This window comes from Trichinella spiralis (assembly GCF_000181795.1).
Source record: "Trichinella spiralis strain ISS 195 chromosome Unknown Scfld2, whole genome shotgun sequence".
In the NCBI taxonomy this organism is placed as follows: domain Eukaryota; kingdom Metazoa; phylum Nematoda; class Enoplea; order Trichinellida; family Trichinellidae; genus Trichinella; species Trichinella spiralis.
In genome coordinates this window covers 9991259-10019037 of record NW_003526941.1, presented here as the reverse complement: position 1 = coordinate 10019037, position 27779 = coordinate 9991259, and the positions used below count along the sequence as shown (strand labels likewise).

The following is a 27779-nucleotide window of genomic DNA, read 5'->3' as shown; positions in this document are numbered from 1 at the left end:
CAACATAAAGAAATATTCAAGTATTTTTCCAAAAACCTGGTCTTTTCATTAATATGCTCATAAAAATCATAATTTGCATTATGATACTTCTCCGCCGCTTGAATAAATAGATCAATTATGGAAAGGTTAAAATTTTCCAACAGATATATTACTTGCATGAGTTATTTAATATTTTTTTTGCACAATTTCATCAAAAATAGATTTTACAAGCTAACCCCATTTAATCCTAATTCACAATAAAAAAATTCAAAAAAAAAACATTACCATTGATGAGATTGCTTTCTGCTTCAGGGTTCAGTCCAAGTAAAGAACGAATTCGAAAATTTTTCACGTCTAATATAGTATCAGTATAACCAATTTCTTGCAAATATCTAAAATAATGATTTTTTGTTTGATTTTCTTAGAGATAAATTTTTAATTTTTATTATTTACTGTTTCAGCAGTAAGCGCCCTTTGCGCCAGCAAAGACCACTTCTAGTTTGATTGGCAGGCACAGCATCTAAATCACTTGGAATCTGATTATCCAGTGCTGAATATTCAGCCGCATCAGGCTCCTCGGTTTCTTCTTTCGCTTCTCCATGCAAAAGTTTTTGATTTTTTTCCCTAAAACATTTTTCAACACTTCTGTGACATACTGCAGGCATGTATGTAATTTTAGCTTTAAACAGACTGAAGTATAATTGACGTTCAACAGAAAATTCTAAATCAAATTTAAATTATACATAGAAGGCTGAGCCAAATTAAACTAAATTTTAAAAAAGATACATATAATATAAATATGCATTTGCTTAATGAAAATTTGCAATGCTTAATACAAATATTGTATTTAACAGCTAACAGTCTTTTTTTCAGTGAATAAAACATACAAATATAAAAAATAAATATCTCATGCAAAATAAAAATCAATATTCTATATTTAAACAAATATCAATCAAAATCATTAATTAAACTAAAAATATTATTGTACCTGAAAATCAATTAAATAAGATACGAATTCGACATACAAAATGGCACAGCATCGAAGTGAAAAAGTCATTAACTTGCCGTCGCAATTAATTGCAGAAAAATGAAATTAAGAAAAATAAAATTCCCTACCAGAATGCAATTTTTTAAAGAAACATAACATTGAAACCTGGTTAGTCAAAAAAGAAATATTTATTTATACCTTTCAAGTTTCAAAGCATATTCCAGCATTTTGATCCGCCGCACGAGATCATTCTTCAAATTTTCCTGCCCTTTTCGCTCACCTTGCAAAAATGCAATTCGGGACTGTCAATCAAAACAAGTTTCATTTAATAAATATTAAACAATTTTCACTAGTTTCAAGTATTCACACCAAAAGTTCTGCCTTTTCAACTTCCCATTGAGAACGATCCATCTCAAATTTGACCCATTCGTGCTGAATGAAATGAAGCACTCCAGGAATGGAGTAAGGAGGCTTTGACGCTTTATCATCTGGAAAAAATCAATAACAAAAAGCTGAATGTCGTCAAATTTGATAAATGCCAACGATTACAAATTGTCCTGCGCTAACTGGACAATAAGAAAAAAGTGTACCAATTCATCAAAGTTTCACAGATAATAAAAAAATTTTTACCACATTTACATTTGTAAAACCACTGATGGAAAAAATGAAGCCAAAGCACGCCTAGCTTTCTTTAACAACAAATCACATACACATGTGTGCTTTATTACTACTAAACAGCGCAGATCATTGGCGTTCTTGCGCCCAAAGGATAAATGAAAAAAGCGGCAACAAGCTAACCAACATAAAGCTATTTGTGCAACAGAATTACTAATTTAAATATTAACTCGTCTTTTAAACGATAAAAATACCTCAGTTTAATGTACAATTCAAAACAGCGCGAAAAACGCAAATGTCGCAGTCATAGTAAAGCAGCACTTCCCACGCGAAACTAAATTGCGTTATGATTAATCGATCACGCCTTATGATAAAAAATAATCAAATCAGAAATAAAATTAAAAAATAAGTCAAAAATTTTCCTTCTATGCATTAATTTCAAATGAAAACATTACAGACGGTCACGACAGGTGTGATCGCGTCACAAATGAGCAAACGCACAGACGTAATTTGACTAATTCAAATGTTGAGTGAAGCAAAATCAAACATCTATCATATTATAATTTTAAAACATAGTGAACTCACATTTATCTGAAAAATAAAGAAATAAATAAGTAAAATGAAAATTAATAAACAAATTGATAATATACCATTTCTGGTTGAGTCGGCTCCATTTCGAACATCAAGTGTGTCGGCTGAAAGCGACGAGGTGGAACCTTCATCATTCATCATCCTAACCATAATCACAAATGGAAAACATATAAACGAACTGTTTTCAAAGGAAATGACATGCAAATAAAATACATGATTCCCTCAAAGTTATGGACTTTCAATGCATTTTACCCTTGAACTTACATAGTACAGTCACTTATAATGATAATAAAGTTCAATTAATATTTCTTTTTTGTTTTTAGCACTTTCTTCATTTAAGATACATTCCCACAGCGTTGTAAAACGAAAAATAAATTTATTTAAAAAAAATATAATTTCCCTCATAATTTTATTTTGATGTTTAAAATGTTCTTTATAATTCACATGCAAAGGATTCCCATTGGCGTAGAAAGCTCAATATTTTATTGGCTGCACTTATTGAGAATGTTTTAGAAATTTTTTCTTAAAAGATCTTATTGTTGTGCTTTAAAAGTTTCATAATTTTTATAAGTTGTTTTAACTGAAACTTGAAGGTAAAGAACAGAAAATTCCTTCTCCAATCAGAACGCTCAAAAACTGTCCATTGTATAACCATCCCCATTTCAGTACAAAGTATTATAATTTAAGCAGTTCGTTGATAAATTAAACAGACAAGTTGATCGGTTGCTTTCAAAATTAATTTCACTTTTCGTTAAAAATGATTACACAATAAATAAATGATTATTAATCTTAAATTTATTATTTCACTTTCATTCATAAATCGACAAAATACTATTACCTTTTATGAAGTACTACAAAATTGCATTCATTGTAACAGTAAGCAACCAATCACCTGTTTTAATGCTATCAAATTTACAGCATCCAACTGTATCACCATTACTCATGTTGAGCATTTTGTACCTGAGTACATGTGGAAAAAAAAGTATGCACGGTAAATAAATAAATAAATGAACAAAGTTGGCTATGCAGTTTGCTATGCATGAATTCACTTTACACATAATTCTTCAAGACATTAAAAGTAAAAATAGGATAAAAAAGAAAAAAAATAAGCTTTTAAAAAACTCCATCGACAAATACACGTCACACCTCGAACGAGCATCATTTGAATTGAAATTTCACTTTCACCAAGTACTTGATATTCATCTGTTTCACATTGTAAATAACGTATCTAAAATGAACAACAATCAATTATATATATATATATATGAACACACTGAGCATTGGTACAGTGTAGTTCAAGTGCTCAATAATGAAAATTTGTCATTCAGTTAAGCACACTTACTCATTATACTGTAAATGGGACTCTCTTATGTTTGATTGAACAGCTTTACCAAGAGGCACCACAACACCATCATCAATTATTTCTACCTGTGCAGGATTTGGCACATTCATTCCCAAACCTTAACATGAAAATATTTTGATCAAATAGAAAAAATAATAACTAACAAACAACCTTTCACGCTATGCTTTCCTCGGGGCAATTTTGTCAAAAATTCAGATTCAGTCAACTCGTACATGTCTCCTAGAGCTACTTCACATAATAATAACAAACCGTACGGATCTGCTGGAGTTGCGTTACAATAATTGGCAGACTTTGAAACCATATCTGCAAAATAGATGCCTTTGCCAAACATGTGACCAGACTGAAAAAAAAATAATTTTCATGAAAATTCAAAAGCACACAACAAATCATACAGTCAGAGATTCGGGAGGAGCAATTCGTAAGCCCTGACTAATTATTCCAACAAAATTGCTCAAACGACTACCATGCCATAAAAGCATGCGATTATGCAATTTCTTGAACTCCGCGTAACGTTCTAACTCTCCACTGCGATCCACTGAAAATATCTGAAAATACAAATTTACAAAGTAAGTTCACTGATATGAAACATTTTCAACAAAAATTAATTACTTAATCAAAAATCTGATTTAATTCAAAATCTACATTGAATATACATCCATACAGTACCAAAAAAATAAAAATAAAAAATTACGTTTTCTATTTGAAGCGTATACGTGTCATGCGTCAAAGCGTGAGTGTTTCGTGCATATTTCACAATACGTTTGTATTCAGCACTTCTCTTCGATAAAGGCTACAAATTGAAAATTTCACATGTGAAATTAAATGAATTTTCATCAAAATAAAAATAAAATTGCTTCAATTTTGGCGCAAAGCTTCGCATAGTGCACATCCATCGGATCATCATCTCCAGTATCACAATGCAAAATTTTATAAGCAGTATGAATTTCTTTCAAATTTTCCAGCAAATCCCACTTGATCTAGTATAATGAATAATGAAAAGATAAAAAAAAAGAAGAAAGAATTAATTTTAAGTAATTTTTTGAAAGTTCACTTTTAACAAATCTTCCGTATTCAAAGGTGTAGGTGGTTCTATTCCAAAATTGTGCGGTATAAGCGTATAAAACTGATTGCTGTAGTCTGTAATTTTAATAAATCGCTCCATTTCAGACAATTGATCATTATCCATCTTTAATATCTGTATGGAAAAAAATAAATATAAAGATATTTTTTTAAAAAATCAAAAATGCTGACCTCTTTCACTTGAGAAAGAATGTTAAAAGCACGCTGTATTTGATCGGTGGCCAAATTTCCAAGCGGCATTTTGTTCACGTCAACCTGTAAAAATGCATACCATTTGAACGAAAGTGTTCAACAGTGAATAAGATTTAATATTTCAAAGCGTCAATTGTACTGAAAATTCCAGCATTGTATGCTTGAAAGCTTGCACACTGAAAATCAATTTCATCAATTCTTTCACTGCTTTTGGCAAAGTCGACTTGGAGCCTGGTCTTATTTTTGGAGGAGAAGGAATTTTCTATAAAAGAAAAAAATTAAAAAAATTTCTATTCAATAATTTATGCAAATTAAACAGAATAGAAAGATTACCGAAAAATATTCGATTTTAACTGGGTAAAATTTATTCGGATGTTTGACAAAATTTTCACTATTCCACTCATTGCCAGTCTTCTCCAAATACACTCTAATTTCATTTGTGATTATTATTTAAAGTGTCAAAATTTCAAAACAATTTTCAAACAGACTCGCAAAAAAATTCAATAGCTTCAGAAGCTGTATCAAAACTTTCCAACAAATGCGAACCAATCGTCGTGCCAATTCTACCCCACGCTCGAGATACCCAAAATCTGAACGTACATGTTAATAATAAATAAATCAATACATACGAAAATATATGAGCATAAAAATGCAAAAAAGAAACAATTATACTCATTCGAATGATCGTGTTTCAAAATTTGCAATTTATAAAATGAATTTCTTCCAGAGTTCACATCAACAGCATTCAAAACAACATCATAAGCTTTTCCATTTTGTTGATAAACGTGGGCAATTTCATGCAATCCTTTCAAAAAATATGCATAAACAATAGAAAAGAATAAATAGCAAGAAAAAAATACCTGAACACGCATGCACAGCTCCTCCACCTTTGATTATCACTTTTTCATTATCAAAATTTTGTCCAATTTTTTTTCTCTTCGAACTTCCTGAAAAAAACAACCTTGCACAAACGAATTGTAATTTTTAATAAAATTGAACCTGGCATTGTTTTTTCCAAAGAAGCATATCCAATTTGATCACGTTTCACTTCAATCTATTGATATGAATAAAGAAAAAAGAAAATCAGCAATTATTATTCATTTTCTTTTTTTTGGCGCCTTATTACACTGTCAGCATCCCAGGAATTAATTTTACATTTCGCCAACGCGTCGTGCAATGGAATACTTTGAATTTGGTCGACGAAGTCGTCAGAAACGCAAGCAATTCGCTTTTCGGACATTTTCAGAACAAAATTTTTAAAACAGCTCTCACCGTGCAACGCAGCTTCAGAAAAAATGGCTAACATCACTTTGCCGGTCAACTGAGCAACAATCGTTCCGCCCAATTTTTCAATATTCCTTTTCACATCATGCAAATCTGGTTGAATGAAAAAATTAATTCCTCTCAACAGATTGCTGATCAATGGTCGCCTTGATGAAAACAACCGCTCCGAATGCTCACCATCCTTTGGCAAACATTTTCTACAACACAGGCAGCATCATATAAAAAAAACACTCGTTAAAAAAATTCCTTACAAATAATTATTATTGCTCAACAATTCAGGAATTGTAAATTTTTTCCTTGCCGGCTTTTGAGTAGAATATTTACACTTTGTCCAAACGCTAACGTTACCGCCGCACAAATATGAATTGTATCTCGAGCTAATAATATCAACAAATTGAAATATAATTCAATTTCAAAAATAATATATGCAATATTAATTACCTGAAGAACAACTGACCTCGCTCACACGCTGGACATGGTTCCAAAGGACCAAACATGATACAGTCAGCCAAATGGCTAATAATCTTAACGAGTAATTTTTATAGTTGTTTATTTGAATAAAAATTTAAAGAAATTCACCTCGAACTCTCTCTTCTTATTAATTTGTTGTCCATTGTGGAGCAACAATTTTTCCATTTCACGTTTAGTCAAATTATTACGTAAATTATCTTTTATTTCCCAAAATTTATCACACTGAATCTAAGAAAACAAGAACTTCTTCAAATTTTACACATGCACATTTAAACTGCACACTCACATTAAGCATTTCCTTTTCTTTCTCCGCATTTGAACAACATTTTCCATTTGAATTCGAAGTTTCTTCTTCTTCTTCTCCTCCTTTTCGCTTCTTCTTTTCATGCTCACTATCAATTTTAATCTTCCTTTTTCTCAAAATTATAATAAATAAAAAAAGAATATTGAAAAAACAAAAAAGAAAATTCAAATCAGTATACATACTGTAGTCTATTTTGAATATCCTGTTGACAATCAACCGGCAACAAATGAAAATCTTTTATTCTACAAAATGGAGAATGGTAAAAAGAAGATTAAACAAGCAAGAAACATTTACTTGTCTACGGTTAAATTTTGAAGTACATCTACTGAATCAAATGTATTGAAAAAACAATCGATATCATAACTTTTCCTCGTTTTTCGATTGCCTTTTATCACATGCATTCGAACAGATTGCTAAAACAGATTAAAATGTATTTTTAAAAAAACTATATATATATATATATATATATATATGTATGTATAAATTATTCAACAATTACCACTTTCTTTCGACATAATGCACATGATGATGACCGAATAGGCCGATCAACTGATATTTCCAACATTTCATAAGATTTTGTTGCAGCTTCATTATTGCATTCATCTATATTTTTATATTTTAATTTTAAACGAACAAAATTATCTTTGAATCCCACATGAAATTTTTTAAATTATGTAAACTTCAAAAAACTGAATTAAAACCTGAAAATCTATAAATGTTTTAGATTTCATATTTTTATTATTATGCTTAAAATTACGCAAATTCAAATAAAATACATACAAATTCGTCTAAAAACAGTAGAATCTGGAATATTAAAAATATATAGATAAATAAAAATGAACATCTTCTTATACAGTAAGCAATCGATATCGATTATCTGAATCGAACATTATTATTGAATACTGATTTTTATACTCATGCATAAAAAAATGTATACGAAATAAAAATATTAACTTGAAAAAATATCTCTTTAAAAGTAAATAAATGATTTATCAAAATTAAATTTCATTTAAAATTGCTTGTAAACATACTAAAACAAAACAGTGAAGATGACAATAAACGATAACCAATGTTTGAGAACTTACACGAAAATATTTCAATCGGTTACAAAAAATTAACTAAACAATATGAAATGTAATATTTAAATATATTAAACAGAACTAACTCTGATAATGTAAACAAAATAACAGACTTGCCTTGTATACGCTTTCGAATCTTTTCTTGGTCATTCCATCTCAGATTATCTAGGCCAGGAAAATCTTCTTCTGAAAGAACTTTTGTACAATTCCAGAAGCAGTCGTAATGATACCAAGTTGGAATACGACCATCAAAGAATGTGCTCTTGAATAAATGTAAATAATAAAACAAAACTATATATTAAAACAAGAAATTTCAAACCTGAACCATAATCGCCAACCGCAATTCATTGTATTTAATTTTTGAGTGACAAAATCTGCATTCAGATCTATTACTCTTTGCATATTCCGCTTTGAATTTCCATTCAATATTATTCATGACTGCTCTCTTCACTGTTTCAAAGATCTAGTCACTGCAAGTGGTCCAACTAAAAAAAGTTTACAATATCGAAAAGGAACCTGCATATTTCGAATTGTACTTTAATGCTGTCACTAAAAGCAACGTATTTTATGAAGAATTTTTTCTTAAAAAAGAGCACTCTATTTAGATATTTATTATAAAATATCATTTAATATTTATTTAATATGAATAACTTAATTTAAAATCAGCTTTCTAACCTTTGAAAAACCTAACCCGAAGTGTCGTACTGTATTTTCAAAGTTGATCAAAGTTTAAATATATATTATGCATTTGTTGTTACAATGGCTTTCAACTTTGCTGCAGTTGCATATATAGTTGCAGTTATTATTACAATTTTCTTGATTTTTCACGCAATTTATCAGGTAAAATTATTCTTAATGCTTATCAAATTGTGTAAAAATGGATTTATAGGTAATTACGTTTGAAGAACTGAAAACAGATTACAGATCACCAATTGAGCATTGTAACTGTTTGAATCCGGTTGGTCAATTGCATGCATTTGTAATGTAATAAAACTTAAGCAGTATGTTTAAGCTGATCATTCCCGAGTATGGGTCACATTTGCTTATCAACATTTTGTTTCTGCTATCCATGCAATTTGGTTCGCTGATGTGGAATGTTCCATTACTGTCCTATCATATTCATCGGTGAGGCTTACATTTGCAGTTAACGGTTTGTAATTTACATTTTCTGCAATTGAACTGCTCGACACAGCTATCTGAATCGTCCGATAATGAGCGCTCCTGGCATTTACGATCCAACCACAATATTGAATGCTGACAATCTGAGAAAAGCTTTGCGTGAAGGTTGGATAAAGCTTGCATTTTACACTATCTCGTTTTTCTACTACATATACAGGTAATATTAATTGATAACTTGTCTTTATTCATTAGTTTATAACAGTATTTTTTTTCAGTATGATTTCCATATTTATGGCATGAACTTTTTAAAGACTGCCTGTCTTTATGCGTGCGTTCTGCAAACTACTTAAGCAAAACTACGATAAGCAGAATAATGAATGCTCGTTAATTATTAAGTTTGTGAAATCCTTGCACGTAAGGTTAAGTCAGCGTATGCTTTTTGAAATAAATACACTGGGTTCTACTGCTTATTATTTTATTAATGCAATAGTTGAAACAAAGCTCCTACAGTCGATTTGTATCATACAGTAATCATAATTAACGGTTAAGTTGTAATTGTTATTTATGTGTGTCAACAATTTATTATTTTATTAAATATGTATGATTTTGAACTTGTTTCTTTTTTTATATAATTGAGAATCGAATTTCAAAAAAAAATTTTTTTTGCTTATCTTTCTTTATTTATGCTTTGAAATTGAGAGCAAAAAATGCCCATGATCAAATTGTAAAACTTGAAATAATTGTGTTATCGATCAACAATGAAGCCTGATTTTCATTAAAAAATTATGGTAAGTTGAAGTTTGTTTTTTTGAAAAATGAAAAGTTGTTTGCGTTTTTTGGGAAAATTTAATTTAGTTAGATTTGTTTAAATTGAATTATTAAAAATAAAATTACCAAGCACGTATGTTGTTAAATTTTTAAAGTCGACATTTTAAAGCTGAAGTTTTAAATTTTAAAACGCTCACCAAGTTCAGCATGCGTTCTATTCGAAAAAGAACTTTATTGTCGATTGTTCGCAGTCCGGTGTGGTCGGTAAGTTGTTTAACCTGTTTTCTCGTTTTTTTACCTTCGAACCCTGAAGCTAAACATCCATCCAGTTGAACAAACAAACAATAACGTCCAACTGTCGGTATAATTGATTAATAATGAATATTAATTGGATGTTTGCATTTCAGTTTGTCGAAAAGAACAATGAAGAACGAAATTCCGCACGATATTATTATCGAACCATCTTCTTGCTTGTTTTTCAATGGTCCTTTTGACGAGGTGAAGTCGCAGTCGGTCCGTCTACGCAATCCCGGTAGACATCCAGTTGCTTGGGCAATCAAGACCAACAACCGTACTCGTTTGAATGCTGATCCGCCGGGTAGCATTTTACAACCCGGCACTCAGATGATGGTGAAAATTTTATCCGCACCAGTTCGACATCCCCAAATGGCAAAGCAGGACGGCGATTCTATCATTTTTGAATGGTGTGAAGTGGAACCCGAAACACCATTTTCAATAGATCTGTTAAAAGGCGACGCTTTGTTGCGTCGTCGCAAGATCAAAATCCATTACAATCCTTAAAAATTGACCACTTTTTCAATTAACTAAACAACTAATGTACTTATCTATATATCTTTATATAAATTTCATCTTTTATTATACAAATTCATATTATCATCATCATCATTATTAATAAACATTAAATATTATATATATATTAATTATATTTTCATTATTTGATTTTATAAAAAAAAAGAAAAAACAAATTTATTTCTTGCAATTGAAAATATTTCTTTTTACAACTTTGACAGCAATTTTCGTTGCAAACAAATCTCAACGATTGTTCTTCAAATGTCTCACATACGGAAAACAAGAACAACAACAACAACCATAATAATAATAATAATAAAATATACAGTCAGTCAGTGAGTGGATAACTGCGCAATTTGTCGATTGCACAAAATATGAGCAAATGTTAATTTTGTAATATAAAAAATGGGAAAATTTTCACCTTTTTCTTTTTAATTCACGTCATCACTGATGCACACAATGATGAAAGTGAATAAAAAAATACAATACGTTGAACAGAGAAAGCAAAATCACCGTTATAAAACACAAAACAGAGGTGGTGTTGGGATGGGATGTTGGACCGTTTGTCAACCATGCATGGATTGCGCACGTCAGTTTGCAAGAAGCAGCAAAAGTAGTAGTGAATGATAGATAAACAAAAAAAGTGGATCGCATTTAAAATAATCACTACATCGACTTGACGTATGTATATATATCTCTTACTATCGATCTGTCATTAAAATGGTGATAAAAACAAACAAAATGAAACTGAAATTATATAAAATTAGCAAAAGTAAATAAATTAATAAAAGAGAATTTTTACATAAAAAAAATAAAACGATCTATCAACTGTAAAATATTGTTCCCGTCATCAACAACATCATACATGACCTAACAATGATAAAAACAACAAAAAACTAACTAACTAACAAGCAACAAATAAAAAGAGGTAATTATTTCAAAATAATAAAAAAAAATATTACAAATTACAATACCAATAAGGTCGATCAGAGTACATCGAGTGGTATGAAGACGAGCCTGCAAGCGATAGCTGACAAAGTGGGCGGATGATCGTGGATCGGAAGAAGGGCGGCAATTTTCGGTGACAATTTGCCAAAAGCAGCTCTGTAGCGCAGATCGAATTCGTCGACACGCAGCTTCTTGCCAAATTGCAACAGAGCGACGAAAAGCATGTCCCTGTACATGGAAAAATGTTTGGGCAAGCAGAGGGTTGGCGACGTGCCACGAGACGCTTGACGCCGGTATTCGTTGATCAACAATTGCAAGGGTGTGGTTAAATTTTGATTGGATAAACTTTCGACAATTTGTCCCACCAAAGTTCTGGTGACGAACCGATGTTCGGCCGATACCAGACTGGCCAATTCGACCACACCCGCCTGTTCCGCAAGTGACCAATAGACCGGCTTGGGCCAGTGATTGTAGCCGCAGGCTTGTTGTTGACCATCGTCGTCGGTATCCGCATGCAAAAGTGTGGGCAATTCGTGCACGCAGCGCACCGTCACGCCGGGCGTTGTTGGCTCTGGCACGTCACCGTAAAATTTCGACACGTAAAATCGGCCGGCGCAAGAAACCAAATGCGTCGGCACGCCGAGACGTTGGAATACGTAGACCAAATTCCAAAATAGTATCGGTTTGGTTTCCAAAAATTCGTCCAACGTCAACACGCCGTCACCATCGCTGATGACCACATTTTCCAACGCTTTGCGAAGAACGATCAAATTCAAATAATGGACCGTGATCACGTGCCGCTTCTGGTCGTCAACTACGTTGCCGTTCTCCACTTCTCGGCCAAGTGATGGAAACGAGCCCGGTTTGTTGGGACGTCCACCAACGTCGTCAGTTTCCCGGAACAGCTGTCGGCTGACCATACGCTGCCTGGACGACGGTCGCTTGGTGGAACTGCGGCCAAATGTGGTAAAAAAATTTCCATACGATAAAGAAATCTGTCGACTCATCTTCGACCACTGATGATGATGATGGTACCCTTTCGTCGAAACACCACCACCACCTCCACCGGTGCTACTGCCACTACCGAAACCATGCAAAGCGTCCAAACTTTTCGAACAGCCTTCGGATACTGATATTTTCTCTTTGTCCCTTTTTTGCGCTCCATCTTGAACGTTGTCCATTTCATCTTCATCATCAATTTCGTCTTCGGCAATTGTCGTCTCTGCACCGTTGGCACTTTCTTTCACATACCAACTGTTCAAAGCCAACGATCTGAGCGGTTGTAAAACTGCAGTCAATTTTGGTACAAATTTCATATCTGAAATTAATCGAACTTTTTTCATACACATACACAAATATAAATATAAATAAGTAAAATAAATACCAACCACAAAATGGACATGTAGTATTCAATTCAGAATCATCCGCCGACCAACCGGCCATAATTTCATCGTCGTAAACGAGATACTTGCACGACGGACATCGTGACGTTGTACAAAGTAAAACTTCCACTTGATAAGAAGATAAACCTCCATCATTGCCGTTCATGGCACTGAAATTTAACATTCGATTTACCATTCCTGAACTGAGAGCAAAAGCTGGATCGTCCAATGGTAATTCCTTTTTTCCACTGTATTCATCAGTACAACCATGACAAGTGTTCTATAAATTACTATTATTAATAAATCAAATAATAAGAGTTATGTGTGGAAAAGGAGAAATACTTTTGTTGCATAACCATCATCTATGGATGAACGTTCTTCTGATTTGTTGTTATTGTTGGTATTGCAATTAGCATTGCTATCATTTAAATTCAACGAACTCCAACTACCTCGAACTTGACCGCTGAGATGATTGAGCGATTTGAAATTTCGTATTCCATGAACCATAGACGACATTCCAGATTTCAGCTTTGCAAAACTATCGGAATTTTTTTGAAATTGGCTCATTTTTGAAAACATTTTGTTCTGCGCTTCAGCAAACGAATTGGACAACCGATCAGACAAATATGGTGACAAAGCAAATGATCGTTCTGATGATAAACTTGGACTGCGCAAATTATCCGAAGCAGTAACGTCTACAACAACAACAACAATAAATACAACCATTATTACACTATACACGTATTATTTTTCAATAATTTCATCATTTTATACTTATATCTTCTTCTGGTGCTTTCGATTCTTGAATATGTATGGTATTATTGTCCGCATGACGTGATGTCTTTACAAAACGTGAAACTGGGGTGGCAACTTCGTTAATTCGAGTGAAAAAATCTCTCATACTTTGTCGACCAAAACGAGACAAACCACTTCCACTGTAAGAATGTTTCGAAGAAGCTTTCTGCTGAATTTGGGGTGTTCTGGGCTCGTCGACAAACAAAGGTCTCAAAGTACAATCGTATTTATCCAACGGCCGTCCAGTGGGACTAGACAATTTCATTTCAACACCATCTGGTTGTTGTGCATTGTCCATTTTCATAATTTCAAACTGCTGCTGTTGTTCGTCAATGTCAATTTCCAACGGATGACGACCATCCATAAAATTATCATCATCAACTGCTGCAATTTCAGACTGCATAACTGCTGACGAAGAAAAATTATCCAATTCCTTTTTGTAAATATTCTTTTCATCCACATCTTTTTCATGACAACCGTCATGATCAGAGAAATTGTCACACAACTTTATTTGACTATTAAACTGTTGCAGCGTTGGATATAGCTTTTTCTCTTCTTCTTCTTTCATTGGCATCAAATCCGTATCTGAAACTGTTGTCAAACTGTCATTTCTACCAATACAACTTTCATTATATTCCAAACAATTTTCTCGCTTCTCCACAACCACATCATCATTGTCGTCGTCTTGTATCTTGGATTTTTGTGAGACATCTGTCATCTGAAGAAAAAAAAGAAAGAAAAATCAAACAAATTTCTCCCTTACAATTAATAAAAAAACACTCACAGAATGCGTTTTGGTCATTGCATCATCGGCTGGGTCTGGATTTGGAATACGATGCAGCGGGATGTTGTTTTTGGCAAGTATCCGGATGTTGTGCGACCGGCCCGACTGAGAAGCGGAATTTGGTATCAAATGTCCACGCTGCATCAACGCGATCGCGTGAATCACGTTGCGCAACAACGCCCAACGCTTCTGTGCTGGCAGACCGCCGCCAACGCCGGGCCATTTTGCTTCGAGCACCGCACGGTTGTAGATACCATAGGTGACGGCATTCGGTCGAACTCCGTTCTGATTCATACTGACGAACACTTTCACAGCCAATATTGGATTTTCATACAAACCGCACATCTGTATCAAAACGCGATAACAAACTTCATCTGGTGAAGCCAACTTGGCACTTTCCATTCTTTTCAATATGCAATACGCTGCACTGTATTAAATAAGAGAAAAAAATTGAAATTCCAGTCTGATTTAATTATGTGATAAAAAAAAAAGTGTACTTCAGTGCTTTATTTTTATCAACCGTGACACGCATGAATGCCGGCAAGTGGATAAACCAGAGACTGTACGAATAGCCGAGCAAGCATTTAGCCCAAGACAAAGGTTTCGCCAACTGTTTCTTAGCAAAATCCAACGCCAATTTCGTTTCTTGCTTCGTCCGCCTAGCAGCCGGTGTGACGGCAATCAGTGGAACCGGCGACTGCGGAACCGTAGAAGATCGCTGGTCGACAGGTGTACCGAGTTGAAACAACGCTTGTTGCAAGCGTGGGAATTTCCTGTCGTAACAATAGTAGAGAGCATTTTTGGCGTTCTGCGTGGGCGATTCGGGCGGTGCAAATAGTACTGCTCGATGGTCGGCATTCGAATCCGAATCCAATTCCAACAACAATCGTGAAGTGTCGAACGATGAAGCCGGCTCGTGTTCGATCTTTTGCAAGCAGTCGTCGAAAAATGCCAAATAAGCGTTGGTATCTTTGTCCATGAGAAACGAACGTTCTTCGATGAAGCGGATGAACAATTGTGTGTTCATCAGCAATTTGTAAAATTCCAAACTAGCCTTGTCGCGGCTTCGCAAAAAGCCGGCCACGTCGAACAAAGCTTGCAAATCCGTGGAACCGACAGACGGTGCCGACTGGATCGGTCTCAAAAAATTCTGATAATCTTTCAACAATGTGCCCATGAATCGCAAAAATGCTTCTTGAATTTCAATTTCCAACCGTTTGCGTCGTTGGCGCAATTTCAAATCCAAATCCACCGGCAAATAATGGTGGGTGCTTCTAATTTTGAAATCCACCCTGGCCACTTCGCCGAGCAACGCTTCGAGACGCTGTTTCAACGTTTTGGCAGCTTTGCGCGGCAACAACGACAAACGCAACCGTTGCCTCACTTCGGACTGGGAAATGGTATTCGTATCCAAATCGACGCAAGTGACATCCTTGGGTGGATCTTGGTACAATTCGAAATAGCAACTGTCGACACCGGCGACGAACGGCAACGGGGCATGCAAAACGCCAGCCAAATCCAGAGGACACTGCGGTATGTAGGGACATTGCCAGCGAAGTGGAAATATCAGCGAACAGATCGCCTCGGCCACGCTGGTCAAATACCATGGTCGCAACGAATGGACGAGTACTTTTTGTTCCAACAATACCAGCAAAGTTAGATACATGGAATTTTCGGTACCGAGCAATTTCAAAAAGTCCAAATAATTGGCACCGCTCAACGGTAACGGTGAATCTTCGGGATTGTCGAAACAGATCCGCTCGTTGCCCAGTTCGACCAGCACCCTCGGACGAAGAAATGTCGGAAACGGCACTTCGAACATCAAAAAGCTGATATAACGTTCCACCGGCAACGCGTTCTGCGTACCCATGCACATGCGGTGCAAGAAGAGCAAGTAACGTCGAAAAGCTGAAAAAAATGGATACCGGCTAACAACGCAAATGCACTTGTTGGTGTGAAATGTCATCTGATCGGCCGGATCGTTTGTAGAACTGCTGTCCGAACAACTTCCCGGCAAATAACAGCCTTCACTGTTCAAACCTGGAACAAAAAACTGCACTGCAGCAACCCTGAACAAGAAGAAGAAGAAGAAGAAGAAGAATACAAGCAATTTACCCAATTTTTCCATTTGTTCATTGGTCAGAGGTTTTTCGTAATCTTCGTAAAAAGATACCGACGCCCCGTAAAGCTTGTGACCATTTTGATCGGTCAAAATGAACGTGCTGAATTGTTCGCCTGGAGTCTGACATTTCGTCGGCCAACATTCGATCACTGCACCCATTGGAAGGCAAAATATCGGCACGTTCATTGGTAAAGGATAGTCGGGAAAATCTGTCAACGGAAAACGATCCAACATTGCCGGCATATAGGCGATTCGGTTGACGTTGCTCAACGATTTCTTATAACAAACGTAAACATCACTGCCAACGAGACCTTTGTTCAAATTTTTGTTGATTTTGTAAAACGTGTGCGGCGCCGTTTCGCCCTTGTTAGCTAAAATAACACAAATATCGCTGACCGCAAGCAAATTGCTCGGCGCGTTGTTCGCCGCCCGACGGTATGTTAAAAATATCCCATCTTTGGCGTTGTTCAAATTGGCCATGTGTCCGTTGGGTGTCTGCTTCAATACGAAACTGTCACGCATCAGTGTGTCACCCTTGCCATCGTACAGTATGCCAATGTCGACAATCGGAGGCTTGTGAAAACCTCGTCTGTAGCACAAATAGCAAGACGGACTGCGCAACGAGCCGTGGTTCAAATCAGCCGGATGACCAGTCGGAGTCGTTTCAACACATTCAAATCCATCAGGGATCTTTTTTTATTTTTAAGAATAAAAAAAGAAAAAATCAGAACAAAAAAAACTAATTAATATCACCAATAAATAAATATTATGCAAATATATATACATCATTTATTTCCATTTATAACAAAAATTATTATCATGCATAACGAATGTAAAAAGTGCACTTGAATAAAATTTTAAGATGGAATGAATCAATGCAAATTTTATAATAAAACTGACTGAATTTTATTAACTCAATGCAACAATGTGAATCAGCACAATGCATTTCCCATTAACCATTCATTGTAGAACCTTCAGATACAAAACGTAATTTATAACATTTAGGTTATAACAGTTGTATTTTTCAATGGAACAATGTAATTTTCAGTACAGGTTTTTGCAAAATTTATTCTTATTATAAGTAAATAACCAGACTCTTATTGAGCAATAATCAAACTACAATACACACTGAAAATAACATGTTACTATACAAATAAATACTGTAACAAAAATAACTTTTAATTTATTGTACATTATCATAGCCATCTATCTATATATACGGCTAAAAGTGCAATACATCGGCAAGAACAATTCTTTATTCAATACTTGTATACATACATACATATATATATATATATATATATATATATATATGTAGCAAAACATTTCAAAATAAACAATGATAAGGTTATACGGATTTGTATCACTGATCAGACTGTTAAATAGCAATTCAGTGCTCTAATCATACATTTAAATTTTACAAGAAAAAATATCGTTAAACGCAAATATGCCAGTTTCTAAAGGGCATCTAAAATAAAGAAACTACTGGACACTACATACATTTATGGTTGTGTTTTCATGTCGATTTCAGCAATACTTTCTTTCATATTCAAAATTAACTAAGAAAAAGTCCTAATAGAAAGCAATGATAGCAAAATTAAAAACTGAAAAACAATAAAAGTTCAAACAAATGCTATACTTTATAATAATTTAATATAAACCTATAAATACCTTTGAAAAGCAGTTTTGAAAAGCTATGCTTAAAAAAGAGAAAAAGTAAAGTAACAATTCGCAACTGCACACCAAGTAAAAAATTCATAATTATTCTATAAAAAATCATGATCGTTAGCTGAATGAATTGTAAAAATTCAAATTCCTACTTGTTCTCATGATTAAGAGAATAAAATAATAAAATCAGAACACATAATTTAAAATCAGCATAAAGCGAAAGTAGATTTTCAAAATAGTTCTTTTCATTAATCTATAATGAACAAATTCAAATGACTGATAAATTCGTGAAAAATGCGCTTTTTCATCCTTCTAAAGCAAACATCTTTTCAAATCAGCCCATAAGAAAATTACACCATTTCAACCTGATTTCATTGCACCTGTCTTTCAAAAAAGCATTGTTTCAACGTTAAAATGATTCACCATGTAAACAAAAGCGCAATACTCTTCCCAAGGTCAGAAATAATATAAAACGATAAAACTAAATATATCCACTTAAAATTAATTTAAAATATAAAACAGACAATGTAATTTAAAAAATTTACATATTTAAAAATTTAAAAAGCTTACTGTCTCTTGCAAAGATGGATATATTACAGCAATGTCTGTTATCGGTGCCAGTGTAACGTTGTCTCGGTAACCACATTCCTGAGCTCCTGGAGTCAATTCTACAGGATTTTCTGGAAGACCACCAACCAAAAAATATTCAAAAATACGGCGACTGTCTTGCATTTCATAAAAATTTTAAAGTCGAAAAAAAGTTTCAGATCGAACGTTGGTGGCAATGTTGTGCAGATTCGCAGTTCCAATGACTTCAATTATTCATACACGTTGACAATGAAGTTCATAGAATATATACTGTCTGTGCATTCAACTCATGAATGTTGCAATAGAACAAACTTATCAGTGAACCTGTCGCCAATTCATTGTTTACATTTTTAAAACCCCCAAGGCTCCGTCGTCAGGGTTACTGTGATTTAACATACAACATCTGAATAATTCAAGTTCAAAGTTATAAAACAATTACAAATATTATTTATTGTAATTATATATTTATTGAAGTTTATTGTGATTTAATATTATTCTTTTCTTCATTTATGCAATTTTACACAAATATTTTGATTTGCGCTTGAATATACTGTTATTTGCTGTATTACAGTATCTTGTTGCTTGAACGTTCACATGTTATTTGTCATTGAATTTTGCACGATTTGCAATCATTTTATTTTTATCCTTAGTTAGACAGTTCTTAGAGTGATTTTTACAGTAAGCAGGTAAAAGTTTTCTGAATAAAGGTTGACAACTAATCAATTATTATTAACTTATTGATATGTAATTCAGTTTTAAACATTTTTACGTTAGTTAATATTCTTTTTGCTTCATTTTATTTTAATACATGGGGAACTATTAATTGAAAACAGTAACAGTGTTTTCACGGGTTATACTGATTTACTTTATTAATAACATTAAAAATGAAGTTTTATGTTATTAATTGCAAAGAAAAATTGAATGTTCTTTTTATCAAATACAGATTTTTCAGTTATGAATATTGATATTAATTTATTATTGAACTGGATATTAAATATTGATGAAACAGATGAAAACGATTTTGTTGAAAACAGAACAGATGAAAACGATTTTGACCAATTGAAATGAAAAGAAATATTTATCCAATAAAATAAGAAAATTTAAATGCTTACATTTGAGCAAATCATAAGAAAGTTATTTTAAACCAATAAAAATCTTGCATCAATTCTGGCAGCCAAAATCTGTTCCAAATTATTACAGTATTACATTACATTCACTTGGCAATTTTATCAGTTAGTAACCGTATACATATTTATTTATTGGTAATCCGTTTGAAGGTTAAATTTCACCTAGTATGCTGTTGATTATTGTATAAAGTAGTTGTGTGAAATCAGTTTAAAATGATGATAATAATAATTAGATGGATGTGGATTTTATTTTAGGTGATTTTTTAAATTGATTCAATGAGGCCATTGACAATTTCTCTCCAATCACGTGCCTTGTTAAAAAATTCCTTTCGACGCAATGCATCGCAGGTGGTATTGTGTTTTAAAGAATTGATTAATTGTTTATTTATCATAATTGAATACAGGGTTTGCCGAAAAAAACGTGCTTATTCGATTTTCACCAAGCTCATCGAGCAAAGATGGTTGAATTTGGCGGCTGGTTAATGCCAGTTAGTTATGCTGATCAATCGGTTGGCGAGTCGCATTTGCACACACGAAATCATTGCAGCATTTTTGACGTGTCGCACATGTTGCAGACAAGAATCTTTGGAGAAGATAGGCATGGAAGAATAATTTTATTTAAATTTAATTTCAATTTCGATCTAAATTGTCTTTTTCTATTTCTTAGAATTGCTTTTATTGAAAAGTTGACTGTAGCCGATGTGCAAGGGTTGAAAGAGCATCGCAGTGTGTTGACAGTGTTCACAAATGACAATGGTGGCATTAAAGATGATTTGATCATAACAAAAGATGACGATCATTTATTCCTCGTATCCAATGCAGCCTGCACTGATAAAGATATTGCGCACATGAAGGTTGTTAAATTTATTGATATTTTTGTTAGATATTAGAATAAAATTTTAAATAATAATAATTATTATTATTATAATATATAGTTGGAATTGGAGAATTTCAAGAAAGATGGTCGAGATGTGACTGTTGAACATTTGAACAATCGAGCGCTAATTGCAGTGCAAGGTTTGATGGATGGTGTTTTTGAATTTTTCAAAGGGCGTTTCCGATTTAATCAACAGGTCCTGAAATGATCAAGGTTGTCCAAGCGGGCGTGAAATACGACATGAGATGTTTGATTTTCATGAGCAGTGTAGTGACCAGTGTTTTTGACATTCCCAATTGCCGACTATCTCGATGCGGATATACAGGTGAGGATGGTGTGGAAATTTCCATCGACTCCGATCGAGCAGTTGAGCTTTGTGAGAAGATTCTAAATTCCACCCATGCGCCGGTTAAATTGGCCGGTCTTGGTGCCAGAGATTCATTGCGTTTGGAAGCGGCCATGTGTCTTTATGGCACTGATATGGACGAAACCACTACGCCAGTTGAAGCAGGCTTATCATGGCTCATTGGTATGTTTTCCTTATCGTTTTTGATTAAACTTTTTATTTATTGTATTGTTAACTTGATTTAGCGCGGAGACGTCGAGAAATGGCTGACTTTCCCGGTGCAGATATTATAATGAAACAGCTCAAAAGTAAAGAGAAGAATATAAGTAAAAAGCGAGTTGGGATGATTTCTACGAGCGGTCGTCCACCTCGTGGTAGGCTTTTATGTGTAGATTAAAATTTGACAATGATGATTATGAAAAATTATCAAAGTTTAAAATTCGACATTCTTTTTCTTCTTTATCAACAGGTAATTATGATATTTTGATTCCAAATGGCGATGTGGTGATAGGTAAAGTGACCAGCGGATGTCCTTCTCCAGTTTTGAAAGAGAATGTTGCCATGGGCTATGTGAAATCTGAATATACTAAAGTTGGCACCCAGTTGAAGGTGGACTGTTCTGGAAACAGAAGAAAACAATTCACCGATGTTTCAGTGGCGAAGATGCCGTTTGTTCCACATCGATTCTACGTCCACTGATTCAACGGTCGGTCTGCTTGGAGATTTGAGTTCTGTTTTTCCTTTTCTTTGCAAATTACATTTACACTGGTTCCGGTGTTCGCTTTCTTGCTGAAAATTGGCATATTAAAAATGTAATTCACATGTGCAATGCTGTTTTTTTGTTCTCAGTTTTTAGCTGTCGATTTCGAAGCTGTTCATAGCGTACTGATTCATAACTGATTGATCATGACGTCTTTTTTTCTTTTTTTTTTAATTGAAAATTTTAATTTTTAAATTTCATGAAGAATGCTTCAGAAAGGGATGAATTGATCCATGCTGATGGAAGCGACATGAAAAACAATGAATTGTTTACATTACTCGAAGATTACAAGGTCAGTTTTTGATTTTGATTGGGTTTTCTACATTTTGCTACAGTATGATTAGAAAGCTGAGTGAACAAGACATAAAAAATTTTAATAATTTTATAATTTTTTCAGGAAAAACTTCGTGACGCCGAAACGAAGCCGTCGTCGGTTCAACTGCAAGAGAGAATAATAAATTTGTTGCGCAATTTTCAAGATCACGCCAATGAGGTGAAAATAATTCTAAAAATAAAACTTGATTATTTTTGACAATTATTGCGTTGATTTTAAGGAGACAATTTCAATATGCAGCGAATTGCTGGATTTTTATCACAAAGGTCAAATGTGGCGCGATTTTTGTTTCGAATTTTTGCCATCTTTAATAGAATGTTATTTGCTGTCAAGATGCTCCGGTTCGAGCAACGTTTCTCTAGCTGTAGGCACTTTGCTGATCACAATTTACAATTGTGTATGATTTACAATGTTTTGATATTATTTAATTAATTTATTATTATTGTTGTTGTTGTTGTAAAAAATGTCATTTTAAATAGGAGTTGCAAAATGCGGATGGTAGTTTGAAGAAAGAGGTAATTCGTTTGGCGCCTGCTACACAGTCGTCTGTATTTAATCGAGATGTGAGTTGCTTTGAAATTTAAATGAAGTTTTCATATCATTCCTTTAGCCGTCAAACGTGGTGACTTTGGAAGGAATGACGGAAAAAAATGTATTTAGCTTGAATACTGAAGGTGTACATCACTGTCAAATTGGTCCTCATTTGGCTTATTCATCAATCAATGCTAGCAATCGGTTACGATTTAATAAATTATAATCAAACAGTAGACTTGTTATAAGAAATTAATTAATTGTTTCAGATTTTTACTTCTTACCAATTTATTGAAAACCTATAACAGCTTGATGGATAAATTTAGTTTGATGAGCATTGAATCATACTGTGCGATGTGTTACAGGTAATAAGCATATAGAATAGTGCATTAGGATGATCCTTGTTCATTGATTATTGTATTTTATTTTATTTCAATTTCCGTTTATCTTCATTTTCAGTATATGCCGATCAGGTTTTCAATTTGAAACGTTGGATGTGTTAAAATCTTTCGTGGGACCGAGTTTACGTCGCCAAGAACAACATTTGCATCATTTCATGGAAGAACGACCCAACGCACCTCGAATTTTACTTAGCTCCTATTTCTTAGTCGAAGCGATCAATGGCTTGCAGCATGCAATGTTTGGCAATGCTTGCGTCAGTGCTTTATTAGCCATCGAAAGTATACATTTACGGGCAAAATATGAATTATATACTGATGTACTTTTGGTAAATAATAATTTGAATTTTTCTGTTTCCCCTCGTTTGCATAATTGTTTTTTCTTCTTATTTAATGTTCAAGGTAACAAATGCAATTTTGAATTCACTGGAAACGTACAAAAATTCTGGTATGACATTGGATAATTTGATTGGTATTTATACTGCCTGTTCGCCGGCTGTTCAAGTTCATATTCAGCGTAGTCCTGGTTTGATTACGAAAGCTTCGTTCAAACTGAGAAAATTTTCAAGCAAGCTGATGCCGCACGCATTATCCAACAGTTCTAGGTACACCTATTTCACAATTTACAATACGCTATATTCATTCTGTACTGTTTTCATTGTTCATTTACTGAAATTAATTGTTCAATTTATAGTCCATCAGGTAGTCCACGTTCTCCAAGAAAACATGAACATGAAACTACTGCTGCATGTTTAGTAGAAGAAGAAAATGATGGACAATTGCCGACTACATCAGTAAGTAGTCTGAAAAATATTGACTCCTTAGCAGAATCACCGAACAAGAGCTTCATTGGTGATGAAGCTGATGAAGACAGTAACACTTTAACCATTTTGCTGACAGCCAATGGTGACGATAAACGGCATCAGTCGGTTGAAGAAGAGCTAGGAAGATGATGATGCTGATGCCATTTGAAATATTCAAATTTTACAAAATGCGCGTTTAGAAATGAATATATTGTGTTATAAGTATGTATTTCTTGTTATTGTTCTTGTTGTGCATTTGTTTTTAACATCTTGTTTTCGAGAAATAAGAAATCGCACACTGTTTTAAAGCGTGTAGTTTATATGCTTAGCTCAGAATATACAGTTTACGCATGATGCTACAGAACAAACGACCGACTGGTGATATAAAAGGTTTATTACCATTATTTTAAATTGGGGTTTGGTCCAACGTGAGCTAAATTTTCAAAGCGTTTTCTTATTGGCTGTTGATAGTGTTATCTTATTGGACGTTCGTGTCGCGTTGTCTGATTGGTTTTAATTGTCGGGACTGCTAGCTGAAGCGACAACACGATCAATCAGTCGAGACGGGTCCTGAAGAGAACGACGATACGAGCGACCAATAAGATAACGCGCTGCCAACAACCAGTGAAAAAACGGGGTAAGAAGTTTAGGTCCGTTTTTTTTAAATAAATAATGCTGACTAGTGCGTTGCCTTGTGTGCGCGCGTGTGTTCCTAATTTTCACACACAGTGTCGTATACAATAGCCCGTACTACAAATAGCGCAACGTTTACTACTACAACTATGATGTATAAAACTGCTCGTTTCAGTGACTGAAATAAACTGATAAACAATGTACGTACTTGTTGTCTTGGATGGATGTTTCAAGTGTACTGTACATTAATAATAGTATGTTCCTATTATTTTGTATTTGGAAAAAAATATGGATTACGATGAAACCATGAATAAGAAGAAATACAGACGTAAAAAGCGTTACAAAAAAATTAATATATAGGGCAACTGTGCAACAGTAACGTTCAACGAAAATGCCAACAGTGAAGATGAAAAAATAAAAAGCATTAATCGCATGATGGCAACAAAAAAAATTGTTCAGTTGATGGATGATGATGTTCAGGAAAAGCCGACAACAAATAGTGAAGGCGGAATTGGGAAAAATGAGGATGAAAAAAAAAACAATTCCAAAAATCCTAAGCCAATTGAATCGCAAACTAGCTGCTTCTTGACTGATAAAGAAAGAAAAAAGAAACAAATAGAATAACAATTCAAAAAAAAGTGGCAGATCATAATACTACTTACCGTTCAAAAATATGAAAAAAAACCGAACGGCAAGCGAGATTATTGATATATGTATGTATGATTGATGATAACGCGTTGTACTTTTGTGAAACCGCATAATTTCAGAATATTAATATCGAAAAATAAAATAAAATAAAATAAAATAAATAATACTAATAAGAGAAATGAAATAATTTTTGAATGGGTTGTTGTATAAAGAAAACTTAGAGGCTGTCAGCGCGCGACCAGCACGTTTAAGTAGGTGGAAGATGTGTCCGGTTCGTCCACAAGAACACCACCGAACTGCCTAGATGATACTACTGCATGCGCAGCATCGTTTGTTGCAGCACTTACAGTTCCACTTCCATTGCCGTCACCCTTGACCAGCGAGGGTGCCTGCGGCGCTTGGCAAGCTTCCAAACTTTTCGACGTCGACGAACACGACGACGATGTCGAGTCTTCTCTAGCTGCTGGATGTTCTCTACCAGAAGCAATAGTGTCGTCGCCATGACGACCAACAGCAAGTTGATGGGAAGAAATTTTCTCGTCACTTTTGTTGGCTTGAATGTTCTTGTTGTTCTCGAGGTTCCATTCTTCGTCTTGCTCAGCTGAAGTCGAACTCATGTCCGATTCGTCGCTGACCGAACTCAAAGAATCCTTCTGGGTAACATGCGTAGGCATGGAAGGACAACTGTTGTTCGTACTGAATTCCGAGTCCAAATCTGCACAGCGTTGCATCGAAACCACAACCTGAGCAAAATGCAAAAATCACTTGAAATTATTGAACATTATTATTATTATTATTATCATTATTATGAATTATTGAAAATCAAAAATTCTTTTTAAAAATGTATTTGCAGATCGAACAAGAAAGAATAAATGAATGAATGAATGAATGAATAAAGAACTAACTGACTCACTTGAAAATTTTCAGTTAACAATTTCTGTGCTTTACACTTCACTGCATCAAGTTCACCAATATTCAGTTTCAGCTCGTGCAGCGGCGAGTCGATGTCGTCGACGTTCTCTTCACCAAAGCTATACCCGAGTGTAGAACAGTAGTCACGCCAAGAGATCGCTGATTCACTTGTGCTGAGGAAGAAGGTGTTGAACCAAAAATGAAAAAGGCGTTCCTGAAAAATAATGTAAAATCAAAAATATGCAAATTTATTATCTTTCTACCTTTTTTTGAAGACGATTCGGTTTGTTGAAACAGACAACATGCACATCACCACTAACTATACAATGGGCAGGCAGCATGATGACAATCCGATTGGACATACGGGGTGACGGTTCGGTTGGAAAGCATTTCGCAATTTCCCGTTTGTCGCAGTGAACAACAAAACAAGGATTAAATCCGCCCCCTTTGTCCATAATTGGCGAATTCAATATTTCAATGCAACGCAACGCCATTCGGACTGTGCTGTAGTGGAATTGGTCGCGCACGAGTTGTCCAAAATAATCCACATATCTCCTCTGGCTTGGAATCGTCACTCCCTAATTAATGAATAGAATGAAAATATATATTTTTTTAAAAAAGTAACGATAAAATTTTTATTTTTTACATTCATGTCGATTGTCCGTTGTTGACCATAAAAATGAAGCGCTTCGTCGGCTGTTTGAAACCTGCTGATGTAAAGAAGATATGCACAAATCATGACGCCCGTCCGACCCTGAAAAACCTTCAGCCCTTTCAAAACTCAAATATAATAGCATAAAAGTGGAAGTTAAAAAGGGGAAAATTCACTTTGCCAGCTTTGCAATGAATAGCAACAACGTTGTTCGGCCCTGCATTCAGCCACTGATCCACGTCTTCGCAGAAAGGTTTCATCAATTCCAAACAGGGAGGATGGTGATCCCTGAATGGATAACGAGCAACACGATTTCCAAATCTGGCTGCATTGTAGCAACGGCACTTGCACCTAAACAGACAACAATTACAAAAATAGCATTTTAAACAACGGCTCACAAATGGAATACTCACAAGTTGTAAATTTTGTAGTGATTTGAATGTTTCTTTTCCATAAACCTGAAAAATAAAATACAAACGAAATGCTATGCTGATAGTGGTGGTGGTGGTGGTGGTGGTGGTGATTGCAGACATCAATAAAAATACATTGAGAAAAAAAATCAAATTGAAAATAATTTCAATTCACCATTTCCCAATATTCGGTAAGTGTTGTAATTTTTCTTTATAAATTTCGACCATGAAATATGCGTGACATAAAAAAAAGTTCTTTTCACAAAATAGTCCATTCACCCACTGTTATTGCAATCTATTAACACACACACACACACAAATATACATGCTCATCAGCATTACTCTTTTCTCTTCTCCATTTTCGATTACAAATAGCCAAAGTAAAATTTGCAAAATATTCAAAACTTATCAAAATTAT

General features: G+C 34.2%; 8 protein-coding genes across 8 annotated transcripts; 4 read left to right on the top strand and 4 right to left on the bottom strand.

Annotated features, from left to right (window-relative positions):
- Positions 1 to 16: 16 nt before the first annotated feature.
- On the bottom strand, positions 17 to 2323 carry Tsp_07628 (striatin-3 protein). Its single transcript, XM_003381050.1, has 6 exons — positions 2233 to 2323; positions 1337 to 1455; positions 1166 to 1269; positions 433 to 603; positions 260 to 371; positions 17 to 97 (listed from the first exon to the last, which is right to left on the bottom strand). Exons 1-6 carry the CDS (start codon positions 2321 to 2323, stop codon positions 17 to 19), a joined length of 678 nt encoding a protein of 225 aa, XP_003381098.1.
- A 701-nt stretch (positions 2324 to 3024) lies between these two features.
- Tsp_07629 (poly [ADP-ribose] polymerase) lies at positions 3025 to 8274 on the bottom strand. Its single transcript, XM_003381049.1, has 25 exons — positions 8266 to 8274; positions 8060 to 8208; positions 7569 to 7576; positions 7367 to 7470; positions 7162 to 7280; positions 7050 to 7109; positions 6850 to 6979; positions 6672 to 6791; positions 6534 to 6616; positions 6419 to 6469; positions 5935 to 6289; positions 5808 to 5862; positions 5669 to 5755; positions 5337 to 5398; positions 4948 to 5070; positions 4788 to 4871; positions 4588 to 4731; positions 4424 to 4513; positions 4228 to 4326; positions 3929 to 4081; positions 3786 to 3876; positions 3687 to 3755; positions 3557 to 3633; positions 3313 to 3401; positions 3025 to 3133 (listed from the first exon to the last, which is right to left on the bottom strand). Exons 1-25 carry the CDS (start codon positions 8272 to 8274, stop codon positions 3025 to 3027), a joined length of 2520 nt encoding a protein of 839 aa, XP_003381097.1.
- Positions 8275 to 8705: 431 nt separating this feature from the next.
- Tsp_07630 (protein cornichon) lies at positions 8706 to 9286 on the top strand. The gene is made up of 4 exons (XM_003381048.1): positions 8706 to 8786; positions 8836 to 8904; positions 8959 to 9071; positions 9139 to 9286. The coding sequence occupies exons 1-4, from the start codon at positions 8706 to 8708 to the stop codon at positions 9284 to 9286; spliced, it is 411 nt and encodes a 136-aa protein (XP_003381096.1).
- A 2343-nt stretch (positions 9287 to 11629) lies between these two features.
- Positions 11630 to 19074, bottom strand: Tsp_07631 (putative DENN domain protein). Its single transcript, XM_003381047.1, has 8 exons — positions 18913 to 19074; positions 16668 to 17364; positions 15050 to 16460; positions 14553 to 14979; positions 13748 to 14486; positions 13316 to 13668; positions 12980 to 13253; positions 11630 to 12909 (listed from the first exon to the last, which is right to left on the bottom strand). The coding sequence occupies exons 1-8, from the start codon at positions 19072 to 19074 to the stop codon at positions 11630 to 11632; spliced, it is 5343 nt and encodes a 1780-aa protein (XP_003381095.1).
- A 1259-nt stretch (positions 19075 to 20333) lies between these two features.
- Tsp_07632 (glycine cleavage system T protein) lies at positions 20334 to 21142 on the top strand. Its single transcript, XM_003381046.1, has 4 exons — positions 20334 to 20408; positions 20462 to 20625; positions 20725 to 20911; positions 20993 to 21142. Exons 1-4 carry the CDS (start codon positions 20334 to 20336, stop codon positions 21140 to 21142), a joined length of 576 nt encoding a protein of 191 aa, XP_003381094.1.
- Positions 21143 to 21174: 32 nt separating this feature from the next.
- Tsp_07633 (glycine cleavage system T protein) lies at positions 21175 to 24256 on the top strand. The gene is made up of 12 exons (XM_003381045.1): positions 21175 to 21463; positions 21526 to 21654; positions 21750 to 21970; positions 22246 to 22332; positions 22438 to 22533; positions 22595 to 22726; positions 22854 to 22937; positions 22985 to 23109; positions 23175 to 23270; positions 23365 to 23632; positions 23706 to 23908; positions 23998 to 24256. The coding sequence occupies exons 1-12, from the start codon at positions 21175 to 21177 to the stop codon at positions 24254 to 24256; spliced, it is 1989 nt and encodes a 662-aa protein (XP_003381093.1).
- A 681-nt stretch (positions 24257 to 24937) lies between these two features.
- Tsp_07634 (putative serine protease/ABC transporter TagD) lies at positions 24938 to 25363 on the top strand. The gene is made up of 2 exons (XM_003381044.1): positions 24938 to 24979; positions 25100 to 25363. The coding sequence occupies exons 1-2, from the start codon at positions 24938 to 24940 to the stop codon at positions 25361 to 25363; spliced, it is 306 nt and encodes a 101-aa protein (XP_003381092.1).
- Positions 25364 to 25614: 251 nt separating this feature from the next.
- Tsp_07635 (phosphatidylinositol-3,4,5-trisphosphate 3-phosphatase PTEN) lies at positions 25615 to 27484 on the bottom strand. The gene is made up of 6 exons (XM_003381043.1): positions 27426 to 27484; positions 27128 to 27302; positions 26946 to 27053; positions 26620 to 26877; positions 26301 to 26513; positions 25615 to 26130 (listed from the first exon to the last, which is right to left on the bottom strand). Exons 1-6 carry the CDS (start codon positions 27482 to 27484, stop codon positions 25615 to 25617), a joined length of 1329 nt encoding a protein of 442 aa, XP_003381091.1.
- Between the last annotated feature and the right edge of the window lie 295 nt (positions 27485 to 27779).